The sequence below is a fragment of the Acanthochromis polyacanthus genome, chromosome 5 (genome assembly GCF_021347895.1).
Source record: "Acanthochromis polyacanthus isolate Apoly-LR-REF ecotype Palm Island chromosome 5, KAUST_Apoly_ChrSc, whole genome shotgun sequence".
In the NCBI taxonomy this organism is placed as follows: Eukaryota; Metazoa; Chordata; class Actinopteri; family Pomacentridae; genus Acanthochromis; species Acanthochromis polyacanthus.
This window is the reverse complement of record NC_067117.1, coordinates 32,967,235-32,988,875: the sequence shown is the minus strand read 5'-3', so window position 1 is coordinate 32,988,875 and position 21,641 is coordinate 32,967,235. Positions and strand designations below refer to the sequence as shown.

Below are 21,641 nucleotides of genomic sequence, written 5' to 3'. Positions count from 1 at the left end.
TGTTAATTTAAGACTTTATTTTGCACAGTGTTGAACTGAAAACAGTAGAAACTTCAAGAAACAGCACAGTGGACACAGTGGAAACTAACAGGAAGTTGTCCTCCATGATGGTGTCAGCTGTTCACACACACTCACTGAACGTTCATCCAACCTTCAGCCTATGCTGATGATCCTTTACAGTCTTCTGGTAGCTTTATATTTAGGTCATCTGGAGAAAAAGTCACTATAAGTTTGACACCAAATGTTCAAACGGTTGAAATGAGCTGGTCACACAGTTCGTCTTTAACTGTCTGCTGACTCAGTTCACTGCTGATTGTTTTTGTCCCTTTCAGAGCCAGAATCACCGCAGACACCACCGTCACAACCAGAGGACTTCAGAAAGCCTCCCAGTGGACATGCATCTTCAGAGGACGGCCAGGTCGTGGCAGCTCTTGGATCGCACTTTCACCGCCATGCGCTGATTGTTACGCGCCGCCAGTCGGTCCAGGAAGCGCCGAGCCTTCTGGGTAATGCTCTCTTTGCGTTTATAGATGGAGTGTCTGCGCTGGATGGCCTCGCTGCCATCCCGACGGAGGCGGATCTGTCGCACCACGCCTTCGAACAACTCGGAGACATTGTGCTGCAAAGACGCCGACGTCTCGATGAACTTACAGTCGAACACAACCGCACATGCTCGGCCCTCTGGGAAAAGAACACACAGAGAGAGATAAAATTATTTTAGCAGAATAAATATACCATGAGTTCTAAGCATTTTGTTGCACAAGGGTAGATCAAAAAGGATTGGAGCACATTTGTGGTTTCTCCAGAGATCAGAGTGAACAAATTGTGTGTCAGTCAGCAGCTGGATGATCCAACCTTCATGTGGAGGATCATCATGGTGACCAGAGGAAGGTCAGCAGCTACCATCAGCAGAAGAAACAGCAGTTTAACAGTAGAAGAGCTGCAGTTTGTAAAATCACACAAGGCGCTTCTACAATAACATCCAGAACAGTCTGAGGGAGAACATCTGGATCAAACCACCTGAACTGTGGCACGTTGGTGCTATGATTCCCTGTGCATCCAGTGATGTGTTTTGGTTTTTTTTGCAGTAACTCACCCGGGCTGCACAGTGGAGTAGTGGTTAGTACTTTCGCCTTGCAGCAAGAAGATCCCTCCCACAGTCCAAAGATATGCTGAGGTTAATTGATGACTCTAAATTACCCGTAGGTGTGAATGTGAGTGTGATTGTTTGTCTGTATATGTAGCCCTGTGACAGACTGGCGACCTGTCCAGGGTGTCCCCTGCCTTCGCCCGAGTCAGCTGGGATAGACTCCAGCACCCCCCTCGACCCTAGTGAGGATAAAGCGGTGTATAGATGGATGGATGGATAGTAACTCACCCTCTGCCCATCCTACCCACTAGATTTGTCTCCCTATGACTTCTTTTTCTTCCCCAAAATATAATTCTAGTTTAAGGGTCACCAAATTCACACAGTTTAGGATATTCAGCTCATTAGAGATGGGGCTTGATCTGCTTATAGGTACCATCTCAAGTGTTGCAGGAGCACTGGAAGCAGAGCATCACTGCACAGGAAGAGTATTACTGCCACTACTTTTTGATCAACCCTTACATCAGCATATGTATGCTCCCCACCTTCTATAGCGACTTCTCTGGACCGAACTAAGTCGCTCTTGTTCCCCACCAGGATGATGGGAAGGTTTTCGGCCTGGCGGGTGCGTCGCAGCGTGATGCGGAGCTCGGCGGCCGAGTCGAAGCTGGATCTGTCGGTGACGGAGTAGACGATGACGTAAGCATTTCCCACCTTCAAACAGTCGTTGTGAGACGAGGCGGCCTCCCCCTCCTGAGACATGAATGCAGAGAGGGAGAAACTTCCTGTTTGCTTTTAATTATCAAGACTTCAGTGGACAGTTTTGCAAACACTGATAAAATTGAATAAAAACAAATAAATAAAATTGTGCAGCAGAGTGAGCAGTGCAACCTAAATATCCTGGGGGACACAGTCCCTTCAGTGTCTTATGGGTTTGTCTTAAACTTCAAATTTAAAGAACTGGTTTATTTTTCTCAAGAATAGTCTGGCATCTATAAACCTGCACACTTCACGCAGCTTTCGCCTCCCCTTTTGCAAATTAGGCGTTACGAAAATCCTATTCAGTCAGGGAAATAACAACTCCAAGCTCTGAACATCAACCTACACACTGAACGTTTGACGTTTTGTAGATTTGGATCATGCAGTAAGGTGCCCTGCTAGTTTTATTCAGTTCATTATCAATTTCTGTCCTCACTGCAAGCAAGTGTTGCACCAAAATAATTCCCCTGCTGCTATTTTAATGGGGCACCATTGCTGCATCCTGGGCTTAGCTGCACCCACAATGACTGTGATTGGTATAAAGAAAAACAAACAAGCCACAGCTTCTTCTTTTTTTTCTTTACTCTTTATAGCAGAGTGATAATACAGAATGGTCTGTCGCAACACAGTTTGCACCTCGGTCACTGCTGGTTCAGCAACTGGGGGAGTCAATAAACATCTAATACACATCGAATCAATAAAATATTCTGTGTGAAAATGTTTTTTTGTTTCTTTAACTCAATTAAGTATGCATTTCACGTGGCTTTCTCCTCCACTATTGCTGTCTATGTGTTGCCATTTTCACAATCTCCTATATTACAGGAAACAACAATAACCTCCAAAAAGCAACCTACCACACTGAAAAGGCCAAGATTTAGAAGATTTAGATCATGCAGTAAGGTAGCCCTGCTAATTTGATTCAGTTATTTATCCATGTTAATGACAGTTCTTGTTTCCCTGCATGCAAGTGTTTCATCAAAGCAATTCTCCTGTCACTGTTTTAATGGGGCACCACTGCTGCATCCTGGGCTTAGCTCTGCCAAATACGATGATGATCAGTTTAAAAAATACAAATGAGCCAGAGTGTTTGTTTTTTCTCCCAATAGCAGAATTATACTGAGGTGCAGTCAGACCATTCTCCAGCACTGACACAGATGTGGAGACAGATCAGGCTATGTGGCCTCAGATTAAAACAACTCAGGACAAATAGACTGAACTCAGAGTCAAATTCTGCAACGTCACATTGTTATAAAAGCTTATTTTAAATATACAGAAATAGAGTAATTGAAACAATTTCCTTATTCATAAAATTTAAAATCAGAAGTCTGACACCAGTAAGCAACACAGCCTTTAAAAACATAAAAGAAATTGGGATGACCCTACTTAATCTAGAGCACATGATCTCACATCCCACATCCAATTTACTCTGAAAATTACACAATTATCAGAGTAAGATCTAAAGATTTATGGACTGAGCCCCCATTGTGTCAAGATCCCAGCAGTCCTCTAGGTTAAATCACACCCTTGAATTCCTCACTGGTTTTCCTGATCATAGTCAACAAGAGAAGTATCTCAGCTCTCATGTCTGAATGAACAAAATGCTAGCAAACATCCAACCACTTCTGTGAAAATACTGTTGTCTTATATGGATCTGAAATCTACAGCTGCCAAAATACTGTTGTCTTATATGGATCTGAAATCTACAGCTGCCAACAGCATCTCTTGTTCTTCCACTGTTCTAAGTCAACAACCACAAACATAAAGTACCAGTTTGTCATTCTCCCAGGTATCCATGACGATGAGGGTGGTTTCTTCTCCATCTACAGTTAGCGTTCGCTCGTACGTATCTTCTGCAACACACAACAAACACAAACAGTTAGCATCAGGACTGATGACCTACAAACAACATCTCTGATAGGTTGTATTCAGACCCAGCACTGCTTTGAGCCGTCACCAGCATGCTAAATGTAGATATTTACCATGTTTATCATCCAGTTCAGTCCGTTAGCATGTTAAGACTTAGGGTTAGCTAAATTCAGCAAAGATAAGCGAAAATTAGCAAAGACAATAAGATAAGATCATCCTTTTTCTAATGCCACAGTGTTCCAGGAGCGAGGGGGGCAGTGCAAAAATGCAGGAACACCAGCAGAAAAATACAAAAATAAACAAGAAATATACATATATAGCATAATATACATATATAGCATATAGCACTGTCAGTGTTATATAGAGAAATTCAGATGTAGCACAGATTACTCTGGAGGTAGAAAGTTTGCTATTTTACGGGGTTATTTCACATGTAGAAAAACACTGATTTCACACGGATTCTTGTATAAGAAGAAAAAAATCATATTTTTAGATTCTAAAAAGTTTAAAATATTCATAACACACCGGTCTGATGGGATGTCATCAAGGTATACTACCATTCCAAAGTTTGGGGTCACTTAGAAATGTCCTTATCTTTTTAAAGAGAAGCATTTTTTTTCCGTGGAGATAACAGTAATTAATCAGAAATCCAGTCTAGACATTGTTAATGTGGTAAATGACTATTCTAGCTGGACATGGCTGATTTTTAATGGAATATCTACATGGAGGTACAGAGGAACATTTCCAGCAACCATCACTCCTGTGTTCTAATGCTACATTGTGTTAGCTAATGGTGGTGAAAGGCTGATTGATGGTTAGAAAACCCTTGTACAATTATGTTAGCACATGAATAAAAGTGTGAGTTTTCATGGAAAACATGAAACTGTCTGGGAGACCCCAAACGATTGAATGGCAGTGTACACTATCAGAAATTAGTGAATGAATTAAAACTCTGAGCTGATGATGTGCTGACTGAAAGGTCAGGATATCATGAAAGTTACTAAATTCTAACATTTATTACCAATCCATTCAATATTTGTAGAGATATTTTAGTTTGAACCGAAGTGGGAGATCACCTGAGGAACAAGGACTTGCAATACAAAGCAAATTAGACATATCCAGGCTTTCTTTCTATTAACTGGCCTAATTAAACATAAAGCCCTAATCACAGGTTACAGGCATCAGATGGTGTCTATCAATTTTCTTAACAGTTTGATGGGCAACATGGGTCAAAAGTGACCCGAATCCAAAGGAAAATGGATATATTCTCACTCTGCGCATCAAAGTGTTAATAAAGTCTTGATTAGCTGTGCAGCAACAGTTACCATGGTGATCTGGCAGGTTAAAGACAGTGCAGTCCTCTCACTAACACCATCATCCCTTTATCCACGTCACAACAACACAGAGGACCACCAAGGAATCCCAAATTCCCTTTAAAACTTTGGTCAGTTTGATGAACACTAATGACAAGAACTCCAGAAAACATGTAAAAGCAGACAGAGTCCAGTGAACCTGAACAGCAGACAGACTCTGTCAGAGGATCATTGGATCAATACAGGCGTCAATCATGGCTGGAGGCCAATCAAGACCTGATCAATGATGAAGGTCGCAATGTCTGAGTCAGAGACAGAAACAGAAACAGCAGCACTGAGAAGCTGCTGCATGAAACCACAGCAGAAAGTTGTACAGATCCAGCATTAATGGCTCATTTAATTAGTCTGCTTTTAGAGAGTGGTGACATTTATTCATTACATTTTTATTTCATTAAACTTTCTAATGTCAAGCAGCAAAAAAAGCCAATATGGATCAATCTAAATGGAGGAGTTTTCAAAATGTCCATCACCCTAATTGACCCCAAAGCTACGTTTTCCTGTTTTCCACAACTGTAGCACTTTAAACAAGACTTCGAATGAAGCAGTCGATCACTTCCATTACCTTCATGATCAGATCTGTGCAGCACAGACCAAAATATCCTGACTTTTTTCACTTACTATGGGTAAAAACCAAAGTTTAAAAACGCTGAATCCTGCATGAGGACTTCTAGCAGGAATAGAATATCTATTTCTTTAAAAAAAAAAAAAAAAACAGGGAAAACTCCTGTTTTTGCTGTTTGTTTGTTTTTTACTTTTGGTACATCATTCATTTACAGAAAATGTCTAGTCTTTTAAATATAGAGACACCAGTAAAACAGGAAAAAGTTGTGTTTTTCAGTATAGACAAACCATTAAATAATAGTAAATAAATACATGAACATTTTATGATAGATGTAGCATCAACATAACAGAAAATGCTGTGTTAGTAGCTGGTGGTAGACCATTAATGCATAGAATACAACATGCTTGGGTTTTTTTGCTACAGAATTTATAGAAAATGTCCTGTTTCCATCAAAGATGTAGATTTAGCACTGAATAACAGAAAAAAAATTCACCACAGAAAAACTATAAAATTATGTTATTTTTTGTAAATATAATTGTTATTATATTACGATTTTATTCTGGATACACTGCTAAAGTTAATTGGATGTACACGACAATGTTTGGGTAATGAGTTATTTTACGGATTTACTTCTGAGACAAGATGTAGAGATAGTTATCATTACAGAGGAGAACAATCTTCAACCACAATAAAAACGAGGTGTTTTTCAGCAGTTTTATCCACAGAACTCTGATCTGAACATCATGATGGAGTCAGTCTGGAGAGCATGAAGAGACAAACCAAAAGTTCTCTAAGAATGTTAGAACAACATAGCAAGTATCTTGTATTAGAGGTGACTGTCTCTGTTTCTAAATATTGACTTTAGTCAGTTTATTTAATGTTTTGTTGCACTTTGTATGAAGCTAACTGATAAATAAATTCTATATACAACATCACTTCTGAAGGCTTCTTTTGTCTCAGTGCTGAAGCAGATCATTGGGTAACTGCATTAAATCTGAATCTCACTGGGAAACTTGGATCCTGTCAGGACTGATGGAAACCAGAGTTCAGAGGAACAGTCACAGAGTGCAACGACGAAGAAACAGGCAATAAAAGTTGGTGAGGACATGAAGGTTAAGCACATCACAGACACACAGCGTCCCACCTCCAGGCTGTTCGTCTTTCTCCGTGATCCCAGCAAAGATTCCTGCCAGGCTGGTCTTTCCGACGCCGTGGTCGCCGAGCAGTACTACTCTGTAGATGCAGTCCGAGTCGCTCTGCGAGTCGTCGTCCGAGTCCGAGCTCCACTGGGCTCGGTAGTGGAGGGATGTGTCCCCGGGATGGTAGGAGGCCGACTGGCCCAGAGGAGGGTGGCTCCGCTGGGGTCGGGGCTGCTCTGGGTGGGGCTGGGTGCCACCGAGGGTCCGGGGGTCCCGAGGCCAGGACGGGTGGTGGTAGAGGGGCGGGATCGGGGTGCTGCCTCGCCTCTGCAGGGGCTCCTTCTCTCTCTGGGTGTTGAGGGTCATGTTGCTATGGTGACAGCATCAGGACCAGATGGGCCTGAAGGATGAAATGAGAAGATCCAAGTTTCAGAGGAAAGTCTGGTCCAGTATGGTCTAAGAGGAGTCAGTTAATTCAGACAGAACTCAGGATAAATGCTCCATCCATCCATTCATTATCTATCCACCACCTAGTCCTCATTAGGATCACGAGGGGCTGGAGTCTATCCAGCTGACTGAGAGTGAAGACAGAGGACACCTGGACAGGTCGCCAGTCTGTCACAGGGCTACATATACAGACAAACAATCACACTCACATTCACACCTACTGACAATTTAGAATTACTAATAAACCTCAGCATGTTTTGGACTGCGGGTGGAAGCCGGAGAAAACCCACACATGTACAGGGAGAACACGCAAACTCCATGCAGAAAGACCCTGGGAAGGCCGAGACATGAAATGGGGACATTCTAACCGCAAGGCAAAAGCGCTAATCACCAAGTCACTGTGCAGCCCAAGCATGGTTCAGAGTTTAGGTATTAGTTTTTTTTAACCAAAGCTAAGTTCTGCTAAATGTTTGGGCTGAATTGTGACAATTTCATATGTTATTGAGCTGAAATTTTCATCCTTTAACTCCAAAAACTGATGTTGTAGCCATTTTATGATCTCAGTATCTCCAGAAATATAACTTTCATAGTCACGACGTTTGGTGAGAACACAGACAGAATAGTTTCCAGTACATAAGAATGATGAAATGGCTCCAGCAGAGGTCAAATTCTTAATTATTGTTTCTTGAAAATGGAAAAAAGTGAATAATTTTCAAACGAGAGTCATATTGTGGCCCCAGAAAGTTTCTTTAAGTGTGTATGCATATATATACCGTATATATATATATATATATATATATATATATATATATATATATATATACATATGTATGTATTTACCTACATTTGGCAAAATATACCTTATATATTGCTAAGTTTCAACAAAATGATAACGCTGAAACACTGTAACTTTGAACATACAACGTCAATATATAGATCCTGTAAGCACTCATTCTGGTGCTCCTACCAATAAGATAGCATCATCATTTTGTCAAAATATAAAAAAAAATGGAACTTCATCCTGCCACACATCAAATTCTACTGATGTTAGAGCCTCAAAAGTTAGTGAAATATTGAACAGAGATTGTATTTTTAGGAGAAAATATGGAAACATCCATATAGAGACACTTATAGAGAACAACACCAGCCTAATTTGAAACTTTAGTACTTAAAAAAAAATTGAACATAAATTTGGCCTCTGCTGAAGCCGGTCTATCATTTAGATTTAAGGAAAATAAAGTAAAGTTTGCATTTTTGCAGGGTTTTAATCTATTTATTTAGGTAAATTAGTATTTTTTTTAAAGATTACTAACAGTAAAATGTAATTTAATTTGGCAAATTTACATCTTAAATAACACTGTAGATTTCCAAGCTTAATATTTAAACTTGTTTGGTAAATGTTAATCTTAGTTTTACAGTGGAAACCGCTTTGGCTCTACGTGCGCTGTATCAATAACAGTGACTTGTCTTCTGGGTTTCCTGTTTTCCTTGACTGCCAAAACAGCTTTCAAACTTTTGCTTTTAGAAGTACTGCATAAATAAAGCTATTCTTATGAAACAAAGTTGTTTCTGAGGTCTCAGATCAGTTCTAATAGGAACCAAATGGACTAGTGAAGGTCTCTGCTGCGTATAGAAGAACTCAGAACACAAACAAACCACCTACAATTAATAATTTAAGCGTTTAAAGGTGCCAAGTACAACGGTCAGGTACGTTTATACCAACACTCCTGCTTCAAAATCTACAGATTCAGTTTAAACATTTGGCTCATTCCTTCACAGCAGAACTACCAATTTAAGGCTTTTTATGTAAAATATCAGGAAAAGAGGTGAAAAACGGCAGCATTTGTTAGGAGTTAAGTTGGAATAAATAGGAAACTGCTGACAAAAAACCAAGAGACATTAATGTTTTCACTTTTTACATTAAACTTTACATGAGAAAAGTGTAAAAACATGATAGAAAAGAGTAAAAAATGTTTCAGAAACACGTGGAATTCAAACATTCACACATGCAACAATATAACGTGGCATTATTTAGAGTGAAACCATGAATTTCTCATTTGATTTCCTTCCAAGTGAGGACTAAGAGCAGCAGACATCATACAGCAGACAGACTTACCGCTCAGCCCGTTCACACACAGTTTCCATCCAGCCTCAGTGAGCAGCAGGACTGAAGTGAACCCTCCTGTGTCGGTGTAACGCTGTAACCGTACCCCGGTGCCACACTAACCCGCCCGGTGGAAAGAAAAAAAGTTCCACAACAGCGTTAAAAATTCAGCAGCGGAATCACAGTTATCTGCCTCCTCAGTGAGTGTGTGTGTCAGAGCGACAGCCGAGCAGAAACAGATATCTGAGTGTGTGTGTGTATATGTGTGTGTGTGTGTGTGTGTGTGTGTGTATGGAGGGTGAGTTAGTCAAGGAAACATTTCTCCTTTGACATAAAACACAGTCTGACTGAATGAAAAGACCCCATCACAGTGTGTCAACTAACTTCCTGTCAAGTTAAAGGCTCCTTATTGTTCCACTTCCCGGCAGATTAATTAAAGTCTTTCGTGTATTTAAAATGTTCCTTTCCCAACACCATAAAGATGATTGATTTCTTCGTGACTGTCTCCTGGTTTTGTTTTAAACATTCTGTTTCAGTGTCTGTAGCTTTAAATGCTGCTGCTGTTGGCCCCGCCCCCTTCAGGAAGAAGACTGTCTGTGATTGACAGATAAATGAGCGTTTACCTGCAGGATTTTCTGTCTTCTAACTTTCTCTACAAGGATGATCGAACATGGAAATATCTGTGATTTTTCAGCACAGAAGTTGTTCTTGGCTCCTGTGTTTAATGAATCCCCCTTCAGAAAGGAGACTCTCTCTGTCTGTGATTGACAGAGGAATGAGCATGCACTACCATTCAAAAGTTTGCAGTCACTCAGAAAATTTCATGTTTTCCATGAAAACTCACACTTTCATTCATGTGTTAACATAACTGCACAAGGGTTTTCTAATCATCAATGAGCCTTTCAACACCATTAGCTAACACAATGTAGCATTAGAACACAGCAGTGATGGTTGCTGGAAATGTTCCTCTGTACCTCCATGTAGATATTCCATTAAAAATCAGCCATGTCCAGCTAGAATAGTCATTTACCACCTTAACAATGTCTAGTGTATTCATGATTCATTCAATGTTATCTTCATTGAAAAGTAAAAGCTGCTTTTCTTGCAAACAATTCTGAGTGACCCCAAACTTTCGAGCGGTAGTGTACACATATAGATGTAGATAAATATAAATAAGACGTAATAATGCAAAACAGAACGGTACCAGAACATCTCAAAATGTTGAGATATTAACCCTTAGATGCATAAGTGGGTCAAAAATGACTCGGTGAGGTTGTTCTCTTGCAATATCTTTGTAATTTCATTCATTTTCCAGGTATTCCTCAAAAACATGCTTTTGATATCATTTCATTTTCATTTTTACGTTCCCTTTTGTACTTTTAAATAAATTGTAATGTTTGTATTACTACCCCAAGCTCTTTATCACTGATATTATCATACAAGAGGGGATCCACAGACTTGGAGGGACGGAGAGCAGCAACAGCAGCAAAACGAGTGGAAAAATATCAACAAAATGGATGCTGACATTCTTCTACTGCTGTTCTGTGTAAAATTATTCTTTTTCAGTTATCAAAATCTGTCATAACATGAACAATAAACATATTTGAAACATGAAATCATTCTTCTGTGGACAAAAATCTAAAACAAACAATAATAGAAATGATGATTTTTAACCAAAATGACAAAAAATGGCAAAAAAACCCCCCAACAAACACATGGATTGTTATTGGGGTCATTTTTGACCCATTTATGGAAGAGTGTAGGGTCCAATCACTGAGCATCTAAGGGTTAAATCCACATTTAGTGGAAAGTCAGTAAAAAACTTTGACCTGTTCTGGTCCATAGATTGTTTGTCAAGTATCATGTAAACTTTTTCATGTTTATGCTTATTCTCAGACTTTGGATAAACAGTATTAATGTGCATTCTGAACTGGTCTTTTATTCTGGCAGAAACGTGTTTCCACAGTTTCCCCACCAGCTGAAGTGGAAAATGAGATTATGGTGAAGCAGCCGTCACTTCCTCTGTGTCAGTGTGACTCTCAGCACATCACAGATGTTTGGATTATCCGCCCACTCGGTTTAAAAGTTGAAATTGAAGAGGAGGACGACGTTCCGGCTGCATCCTGTCCACTGAGACGGTTTCTGAAGTCCAGTGCTGTTTGTCAGCGTCGTTAGCAGCTGACAGTCTCTTCAGACGACACATTAAGACTGAACTGTTCAAGCTACACTGTAAAAAATTCTGTTTGGGCTCAACAAGAACATGAACAGTTTAACTTCTAATTAAACTACATTGACTTAGTGGAATTAGCTCTTCCTCTACAATTAAAGGTGCTTTTAATTATCAACCCTCCTGTTATGTTGTTAAAACACAATTTTTTAAATTTATTTTTTAATTGTTAAAAGTGGGCTGCACAGTGGAGTAGTGGTTAGCACTTTTGCCTTGCAGCTAGAAGATCCCCGGTTCAATCCTGGGCTAGGCCTGGGATCTTTCTGCATGGAGTTTGCATGTTCTCCCCGTGCATGCGTGGGTTTTCTCCAGGCGTAAACTAACCGTGACGTCATCCGTTGGTTTCAACACCGAGAAAATGAAGCCCGGATTTTGCTACTTCCTGGTCGCCGTTTTGGATTTTTTGGAGCCAGTGACGTAAAAAGCCAAATCAAACAGACTGGACCGGAGAGCAACTAGGGGCAGGATTGACTGAGGACTCTCTTATCCCACCCACATTTTACCGCAGAGGCTTCTGTTGCTGTCTATCAAGTATAGCCACGCCCCCTGGCTCCGCCAACTTTAACGATTTATTTAAAATTCAGTATTGATTTATTTTAAGATCGGCCACCTGATCTCTCATTTTGACCATGAAAACTAAGGGGAAAAATATCCTGAGCTGTAGAAAATCAGTCTATCAAATTTTATTTTTTCCAAAAATGAATTGGGGTCTATGGAGAAAAAGCTTTTTGAAGCCAACCCTAGCGGACGGCGTGATATTGCAAGTTTTTGACACTTCCGGGTTGACTTCAATTCTGGAGCCAGATGCTACGTCCACTATACATACAGTCTATGGTTTTCTCCGGGCACTCCGACTTCCTCCCACAGTCCAAAAATATGCTGAGGTTAATTGGTTACTCTACCTAAATTGCCCGTAGGTGTGAATGTGAGTGTGATTGTTTGTCTGTATATGTAGCCCTGTGACAGACTGGTGACCTGTCCAGGGTGTCCCCTGCCTTCGCCCGAGTTAGCTGGGATAGACTCCAGCAACCCCTGCGACCCTAGTGAGGATAAAGTGGTGTATAGAGAATGGATGGATGGAATGTACTGTAAAACTGTTGTATTTTATATGTAGGTATTTCCAAAACACATTAAAAAGATTTAACATGAATTGTTTTTAATGAAAAACGAGTGAATCGTCCTCATTGAACCATGATCTGTGGAGACTGTCCTCATTGAAAAAACGACCACATACTGTAGGTCGTCTGTACATGCCCGTATTACGACCGAGTGTTACGTTGTGACATTAAGTGACCTCTAGCGGTTGAGTAAATATCGACACTCCGGTGTCTCAGCTGAAACGTCATCATGAACAAACTTTAACCTAACCCTAACCATAACCCTAAACCCGTCTTGTGAAAGTGAGGGAAAAGCCGTTTCGCGAGGGAAAAGCCGTTTTGCGAATTAAATCCCGTAATGCCTTCCTGTCTCCCGTAGGGACGCTAACCTAAATACGCTCTCATGGGTCGTATTTCAGGGGCACGTGGTCGTATGAGTTTGAGGGCTTGTTGGATCTGTGAGAGTTAAAGAACACCACCGCACTAAATATGAATAGAAATCTTTCATAATTGAGTAAACAATGAGATATAAACAATGTTTATTGGGAATTTTTTCGGTTTCTGATACTTTTGGATAATTTATTAATTAATTGGCCCTGAGAAACAAACCTAACAGGAGGATTAATAATTGGTGGCATAAATGCAAGTTTCATATTAAGTGAAATAATCAACTTAATATTATTAATATATCAAATTTTTCAACGAGAATGTCAGAAAAAATACATTGAAAAACTGTGAATTACTGAGACATTTAAAAATAGGAAAAAGGAAATATCTGTAAAATAATGTTTGCTTTTTGGCTGTTGTAAATACAGTAAAACAGCAAATTTTAATGGCCAAACATTGTAAAAGAAAGTATATTTAAAACACAGACTGTTGATGGGCATATTATATACATTTTACAGTCAACATATAAATTAATTTTAAAAAGATTATGGTGATATTACTTGATATGATGTTCGAATTTAAGAGAAAGGGGTAAATCAGTAAAACATTTTACCATTTTTAAATTCTTAATATACCCATTTTTCCTCTCAAATGACAGTCGATATAATACTGTTATTCTTGCTGATTTAAATAAAATAAAACATTGTGTAATTTAATTTTTTTAAAGAAAGAAAAAATGAATTTCTATTCTTAAAAATATTGAATTTTAATGGGTTCAGTGTTTACAGTTTTAGCCTGGTTCATTTTTTTTCTCTGTGATTTTGCAAATTATTATCAATAATTTGACAAAATTGGAAAAAAATCTGCAAACTAACAGTAAATTGTCAGAAAACAAAAGCAGTTTAAATGTATTTATTTTTTACTGCTGAACTTTTAGGAGTCAGTCGTCCTTTTGTGTCGAGGTGTGTTGAGCTGGTTTTTCTGGTCCTGAAGTCTCCTCATGTTGCTCATCCTTCTTCCAGGAGTGAAATGCATGCTGGGAAGTCTGCATCTGCTGAAGGTTGTCAGTTTGATTCTGGTCAGCAGCAGCAGGAGAAGGAGGAGGAGGAGGAGCTGCAGGGTAGAATGTCTAGGATTAAACTCAGTCATTTAAAATAACAATAATAAAAAACAATAACAATAACAATAATAATAATAACAACAATAACGATTATGATGATGATAATACCAATAACAGCAGCAGCAACAATAACAATCATAATAATAATGATAATAATGATAGCAGTGGTCCATGTTCAAAGTCTCCATTGCAGAGGTGGCTGATAAGAGCTGTGGCCAGAAGGTCACTGGTGCCTGTCGCTGCAACAACCCAGAAATCCAATGGTGGAAACCAGCAGTGAGGGACGTCGTCAGGCTGAAGAAGGAGGCCTTTCAGGCTTGGCTTGCTTGGGGATCTCCTGAAGTAGCTGAAGGGTACTGGTCAGCTAAAAGGGTGACAGCTGCAGCAGTCCCAGAAGCAAAAATTTGGGTGTGAGAGGAGTTCGGAGTTCGGTTGACCTCAAGGAAGTTCTGGCAAACCGTTAGATGCCTCAGGAAGGGGAGCAGGGCTTTGCTCAGGCTGTGTACAGTCGGGGGGAGAACTGTTGAACCGTACTGAGGACATTGCTGGGCAGTGGAAAGAGCACTTTGAGGAACTCCTGAACCTGGTAAACACGTCCTCTGTGGGGGAGGCAGAGCCTGAAGACTTGGGGGAATATTCGTCCATATCCATTGCAGAGGTTACTGAGGTAGTTAAGAAGCTCTTCGGTGGCAAAGCACCTGGTGTGGACGAGATTCGCCCTGAGATGCTGAAGACTCTGGACATTGTTGGACTGTCTTGGCTAACACGTCTCTACAGTGTCCTGTGGGCATTGGGTACGGTACCTGCAGAGTGGCAGAACAGGGTGGTGGTTCCCATTTTCAAAAAGGATGACCGGAGAATGTGTGCCAATTACCAGGGTATCACACTTCTCAGCCTCCACAGGAAAGTTTACTCTAGGGTGCTGGAAAGGAGGCTCTGACCGACTGTCAAACTTCGGATTCAGGAGAACCCATGTGGATTCCGTCCTGGTCGTGGAACAGCGGACCAACTCTTTACTCTTGTGGAGCTGCTGAGGGGGTCATGGGAGTTCGACCTACCAGCCTACATGTGTTTTGTGGATCTGGAGAAGGTTATGACCATGTCCCTGAAGGGCTCTGTAGGTACTGCTGGAATATGGGGTACCGGGCTCGTTGATAATGTAGCCGCAAGGGGACACAAGCCAGTGTCTTATTGTGCCAGTCCCAAGCCCGGATAAATATAGAGGGTTGTGGCAGGAAGGACATCCGACGTAAAACTTTGGCCAAATCAAACATGCGAATCAAGTGTATGACTTCCATACCGGATTGGTCGAGGCCCGGGTTAACAACGACCGCCATCGGTGCTGTCGACCTACAGGGTGCCGGTGGAAAATGGACGACTGTTGGTCGAAGAAGGAGGGGAGGAAGGTGTGTTCGTAGGAAGAGAGAGAAGAGGAACACCAAGAGTCTAGGACTGAGAGTAGGGACTTTGAATTTTGGAACTTTGACAGGAAAAGGTAGAGAGCTGGTTGACATGATGCAGAGGAGGAAGGTGGACATACTGTGTGTCCAGGAGACCAGGTGGAAAGGTAGTAAAGCTAGAAGTTTAGGAGCAGGGTTCAAGTTGTTCTACCATGGTGTAGATAGGAAGAGAAATGGAGTAGGAGTTATCTTGAAGGAGGAGTTTGTTAGGAATGTCCTGGAGGTAAAAAGAGTGTCAGATCGAGTGATGAGCCTGAAGCTAGAAATTGAAGGTGTGATGTTCAGTGTTGTTAGTGGGTATGCTCCACAGGTAGGATGTGAGCTGGAGGAGAAGGAGAAATTCTGGTTGGACCTTGATGAAGTGATGCAGAGGATCCCTAGAAGTGAGAGAGTTGTCATTGGTGCAGACGTCAATGGACATGTTGGTGCAGGAAACAGAGATGATGAGGAGGTCATGGGCAGGTTTGGTATCCAGGAGAGGAACGCAGAAGGACAGATGGTGGTAGACTTTGCAAAAAGGATGGAAATGGCTGTAGTGAATACTTTCTTCCAGAAGAGGCAGGAACATAGGGTGACCTATAAGAGTGGAGGTAGGAGCACACAGGTAGACTACATCTTGTGTAGACGGTGTAATCTGAAGGAGATCAGTGACTGCAAAGTAGTGGTAGGTGAGAGTGTAGCCAGACAGCATAGGATGGTGGTGTGTAGGATGACCCTGGTGGTGAAGAAGATGAAGAGGGCAAAGGCAGAGCAGAAGACCAAATGGTGGAAGCTGAAAAAGGAAGAGTGTTGTATGACTTTCAGGAAAGAGTTGAGACAGGTTTTGGATGGTCAGGAGGTGCTTCCAGATGACTGGACAACTACAGCAAATGTGATCAGGGAGACAGGTCGGAGAGTACTTGGTGAGTCATCTGGTAGAAAGGAGATAAGGAGACTTGGTGGTGGAATGAGGAGGTGCAGGAGTGGATCCAGAGAAAGATGACTCTGTGATTGTGTCCCTTCTCAGCCATGATGACCCTGTGCCCGGCCCTGTAGTAGAGGACTTCATTCAGTGGTGCAAGTCGTCCTTCCTCACTATTAATGTTCAGAAAACCAAGGAAATGACGATTGATTTTAGGAAGTCCCGTTCAGTCATCGCTTCTTTGTCGATTAACGGTCTAACTGTGGAATCAGTTCAGCAGTATAGATACCTTGGGGCGATAATTGATGACAGGCTGTCGTTCGAGCATCAGGTTGATGCTGTGTGCAAGAAAGCCAACCAGCGCTTGTATTTCCTTAGGAAGCTCAGGAATATACAGGTTGAAACTAAGTTTATGTATATGTTTTACTCAAGTTTTATCGAGTCTGTCCTGACATTTGCTTTTATCTGCTGGTTTGGCTTAGTCAACCTTAAAAACCAGAACAGACTCCAAGGTATTGTCAGAATGTGCAGCAAAATCGTTGGCACTCGACTAACTGACATTTCTGTCCTACATAAGACTAGATCTCGTCCGGTTCTACCCTAACCACCCTCTAGCTTCCGAATTCAGGGTGCTTCCTTCTAGATGCAGGTTTCAAGTGCCTATATGTAGGACAGTTAGTTTCAAAAAATCATGGGTCCCATTGGTCATTGGCCTTCTTAACAAAGAACGGTTTTTAACGCCTTTATAAGGCAGTCCGCTCTGTGGTCATTTTAACTTTCCTTAGGTTTTTATTTATCTTGTATTCTATTGTATTTAACTGATTATAGTTATTGTTGTTTCTGTTGTGTATTTTTATTGTTGCGTATCGCATTTTATTGTGTTTTGTCTGTTGTTTGCTGCTGGCTGCACCAAAAACTGCCCCGCGGGGACAATAAAGATTTCTTGACTTGACTTGACTTGAGGTTAGCTAAGAAGAAGTGGGTCATTGAGAGGACTGAAGAGAGTAGACAGGAGTACAGGGAGATGCAGCGTAAGGTGAAAGTAGAGGTGGCAAAGGCCAAACAAGGGGCTTACAATGACTTGTATGTTAGGTTGGACAGTAAGGAGGGAGAGACTGATCTGTACAGGTTGGCAAGGCAGAGAGACAGAGATGGGAAGGACGTGCAGCAGGTTAGGGTGATAAAGGATAAGGATGGAAGTGTGTTGACAGGTGCCAATAGTGTGATGAGAAGATGGAAAGAGTACTTTGAAGAGTTGATGAATGAGGAAAATGAGAGAGAATGAAGAGTAGAAGAGGTGACTGTTGTGGACCAGGAAGTAGCAAAGATTAGTAAGGATGAAGTGAGGAGGGCATTGAAGAGGATGAAGAGTGGAAAGGCACTTGGTCCTGATGATATACCTGTGGAGGTATGGAAGTGTCTCGGAGAGGTAGCAGTAGAGTTTCTGACTGGGTTGTTCAACAGGATCTTAGATAGTGAGAAGATGCACGAGGAATGGAGGAGAAGTGTGCTGGTGCCCATCTTTAAGAACAAGGGAGATGTGCAGAGTTGTGGCAACTACCGAGGAATAAAGCTGATGAGCCACACAATGAAGCTATGGAAAAGAGTAGTTGAAGTTAGACTAAGGGCAGAGGTGAACATCTGTGAGCAGCAGTATGGTTTCATGCCAAGAAAGAGTACAACAGATGCAATATTTGCTTTGAGGATGCTGATAGAGAAGTACAGAGAAGGTCAGAAGGAGCTGCATTGTGTCTTTGTAGATCTGGAGAAAGCTTATGACAGGGTGCCCAGAGAGGAACTGTGGTTTTGTATGAGGAAGTCTGGAGTGGCAGAGAAGTATGTTAGAGTGGTGCAGGACATGTATGAGGACTGTAAGACAGTGGTGAGGTGTGCTGTAGGTGTGACAGGGGAGTTCAAGGTGGAGGTGGGACTACATAAGGGATCAGCTCTGAGCCCCTTCTTGTTTGCTATGGTGATGGACAGGATGACAGACGAGGTTAGACAGGAGTCTCCATGGACTATGATGTTTGCAGATGACATTGTGATCTGTAGTGAGAGCAGGGAACAGGTGGAGGAGAAGCTAGAGGCGTGGAGGTTTGCCCTGGAAAGGAGAGGAATGAAGGTTAGCCGCAGTAAGACGGAGTATCTGTGTGTGAATGAGAGGGACCCAAGTGGAAGAGTGAGGTTACAGGGAGAAGAGATCAAGAAGGTGGAGGATTTTAAGTACTTAGGGTCAACAGTCCAGAGCAATGGAGAGTGTGGAAAAGAGGTGAAGAAGCGCGTACAGGTAGGCTGGGACGGCTGGAGAAAAGTGTCAGGTGTGATGTGTGATAGAAGAGTTTCAGCTAAAATGAAAGGAAAGGTTTACAAAACTGTGGTGAGACCAGCCATGTTGTTTGGTCTGGAGACAGTGTCCCTGAGGAAAAGACAGGAGGCAGAGCTGGAGGTAGCAGAACTGAAGATGCTGAGGTTCTCTTTGGGAGTGACCAGGATGGATAGGATCAGGAATGAGTACATCAGAGGGACAGCACACGTTAGAGGCTTTGGAGATAAAGTCAGAGAGGCCAGACTGAGATGGTTCGGACATGTCCAGAGGAGAGAGAGTGAATATATTGGTAGAAGGATGCTGAGTTTCCCACTACCAGGCAGGAGGCCTAGAGGAAGACCAAAGAGGAGGTTTATGGAAGTGGTTAGGGAGGACATGAAGGTGGCTGGTGTGAGAGAAGAGGATGCAGAGGACAGGGTTAGATGGAGGCAATTGATTCACTGTGGCGACCCCTGAAGGGAAAAGTCGAAAGGAAAAGAAGAAGAAGAAGCTCGTTGATGCGAGCCATTCAGTCTCTGTACAACCAAAGTGAGAGCTGTGTCCACATACTCGGCATAAAGTCACACACGTTTCCAGTGGTGTTGGACTCCTCCAAGGCTGTCCCTTGTCTCCGATCCTGTTTGTGGTGTTCATGGACAGAATCTCGAAGGGGTGAGGACGGAGTCCGGTTTGGGAGCGTTAGGATAACATCTCTGCTTTTGTGGTTCTGTTGACTTCATCAGACCGTGACCTTCAGCAGCACTGGAGCAGTTTGCAGTCGAGTGTGAAGCAGCGAGGATGAGGATCAGCACCTACAAGTCCGAGGCCATGGTTCTCTGCTGGAAACCAATGGATTGCTCCCTCTGGGTTGGGAGGAAGTTGCTTCCCCAAGCAAAGGAGTTCAAGTATCTTGGGATCTTGTTCACGAGTGATGGGAAAACGGAGCATGAGATGGACAGGCGGATTGGTGCAGCGCCAGCAGTAATGTGGACGTTACACTAAACCGTCATGGTGAAGAGGGAGCTGAGCCACAAAGAAAAGCTCTTGATTTACCAGACCATCTATGTTCCAACCCTCACCTATGGTCATGAGCTCTGGGTAGTGACCGAAAGAACAAGATCGCGGATACAAGCGGCTGAAATGAGCTTCCTCTATAGGGTGGCTGGGCTCAGCCTTAGAGACAGGGTGAGAAGTTCAGACTGATTTATAGAAACAGGAATTCATACGGACCTTTTGTCTTTTTCTTTTTATGCTGTTGAGGAGCAGTGATCTGATGTGGCACTTTGTCTTGAAAAACATTCATAGCTGCAGGAGAAAAATGAATTGAACTTCAGTTAAAGTTACTTTAAATCCAATGCAATACAATCTGTTAATAACTTTAAATTGCTGATTTTAAACCTTTTTTTGCCTTCACAATGGTTTTCATCCCTGTTGAAATAACAGAAAATACCTGTAAAATAGATGGATTTCACATGACGTATGCATACTTAATTAGGCAGCTGCGCGCGCAGACCCAAAACAAAGCTTGTTTAGGTAGCCAACTCGGGATATTTATCCACATTATATACACATATTGCGCTAAATATGCCTTCTTGTTATGCTGTCGGCTGTCAGAATCGAAGTAAAGACAACCCTCATTTAAAGTTTTATTCAATACTTGGAGGGGCTCATCCATTTCAACAAAATCGAAGGCAGTTGTGGCTACGTGTGATCAACCGGGATAACTGGTCGGAGGCACAAATAAAGAATGCAGGGCTTTGCAGTGCACATTTCATTTCAGGTAAACGGTCATTCAGTTTTGATTTATATTTGTAAAATCCTTTATATCATTATCGTGCTTGTGAGCGATAATAGGGTGTTTTGTCATTACCGCAATGAATATGTTTGTCGACTTAGCCTTGTTATTTTGTTTTACGGGACTTTAATAATTATAATAAATACTATTTTAACAGGTCGTGCATCTGATGATTCAGACAGTCCTGATTTCGTGCCTTCGGTATTTCCTCACAGGCGTGACAGTGCCAACAGCACCAAAGCTAAGAACAAAATTGACAGGTAATTTGTACACTCACACCACGTTTCTGATACTGGATGGTATGTGAGTTCTTGTACGTGACCGCAAAGCATGAAATTAACAGCATCAAGGGATTTGTATGCCGTTAAATTCTCTTTCGTGTAAATAGATGTCCGGCCACTGAATATTAGGTCATTGCCTCATATCCCGTACCCACTCTTGTTGTGGCAATGAGTACGGGTCCGGTAGTTGCGTACCTGTACTAAGTGTCAACTCGCTTAAGTAACAGGTACGATCGGCAGGTGACAGCTCATCAAGGTATGATTTCTTAACAATAACTTTCGGCTGTGCCATTGTTGTATATATGAAACACGTGGATGAACTTTTCACTTTCTGCGCCGGGTCTGCGCGTGCAATACCTTGTGTTAGTAAATCACCTTTTTACAGTCGTGCTTTGTGTCATTATAATTTTGAATTTTTATCTGTTTATATTTACAAGCACAATGGAATTTAATTTTTATTATAATTTAACATGCTTCTGGTGGGTCAAATTCATCATTATTTTTGCATTAAAAGACAGTAAAAGTTGAACTGTTTATATCTCTAAACATCTGGTCTGATTAAACTTACTTCTGCTTTTGACAGAAGCAGCTGTTTCAGGTTCAGATCCATGCTCTCCTGCAAGATGCTCTTCAGATTCTATCTCAGCTTCCTCTGAAGATTCTCCAGGTTCTGGTCCACCTTCCTCTGAAGATTCTCCTCCAGGTTCTAGTTGAGCTTCAAGATAATAATA

General features: G+C 41.6%; 1 protein-coding gene across 1 annotated transcript; it reads right to left on the bottom strand.

Annotated features, from left to right (window-relative positions):
• Positions 1-9,798, bottom strand: rem1 (RAS (RAD and GEM)-like GTP-binding 1). The gene is made up of 5 exons (XM_022213072.2): positions 9,350-9,798; positions 6,792-7,186; positions 3,614-3,696; positions 1,633-1,840; positions 1-681 (listed from the first exon to the last, which is right to left on the bottom strand). The coding sequence occupies exons 2-5, from the start codon at positions 7,150-7,152 to the stop codon at positions 404-406; spliced, it is 930 nt and encodes a 309-aa protein (XP_022068764.1). The 5' UTR covers positions 7,153-7,186; positions 9,350-9,798; the 3' UTR covers positions 1-403.
• Positions 9,799-21,641: the final 11,843 nt, after the last annotated feature.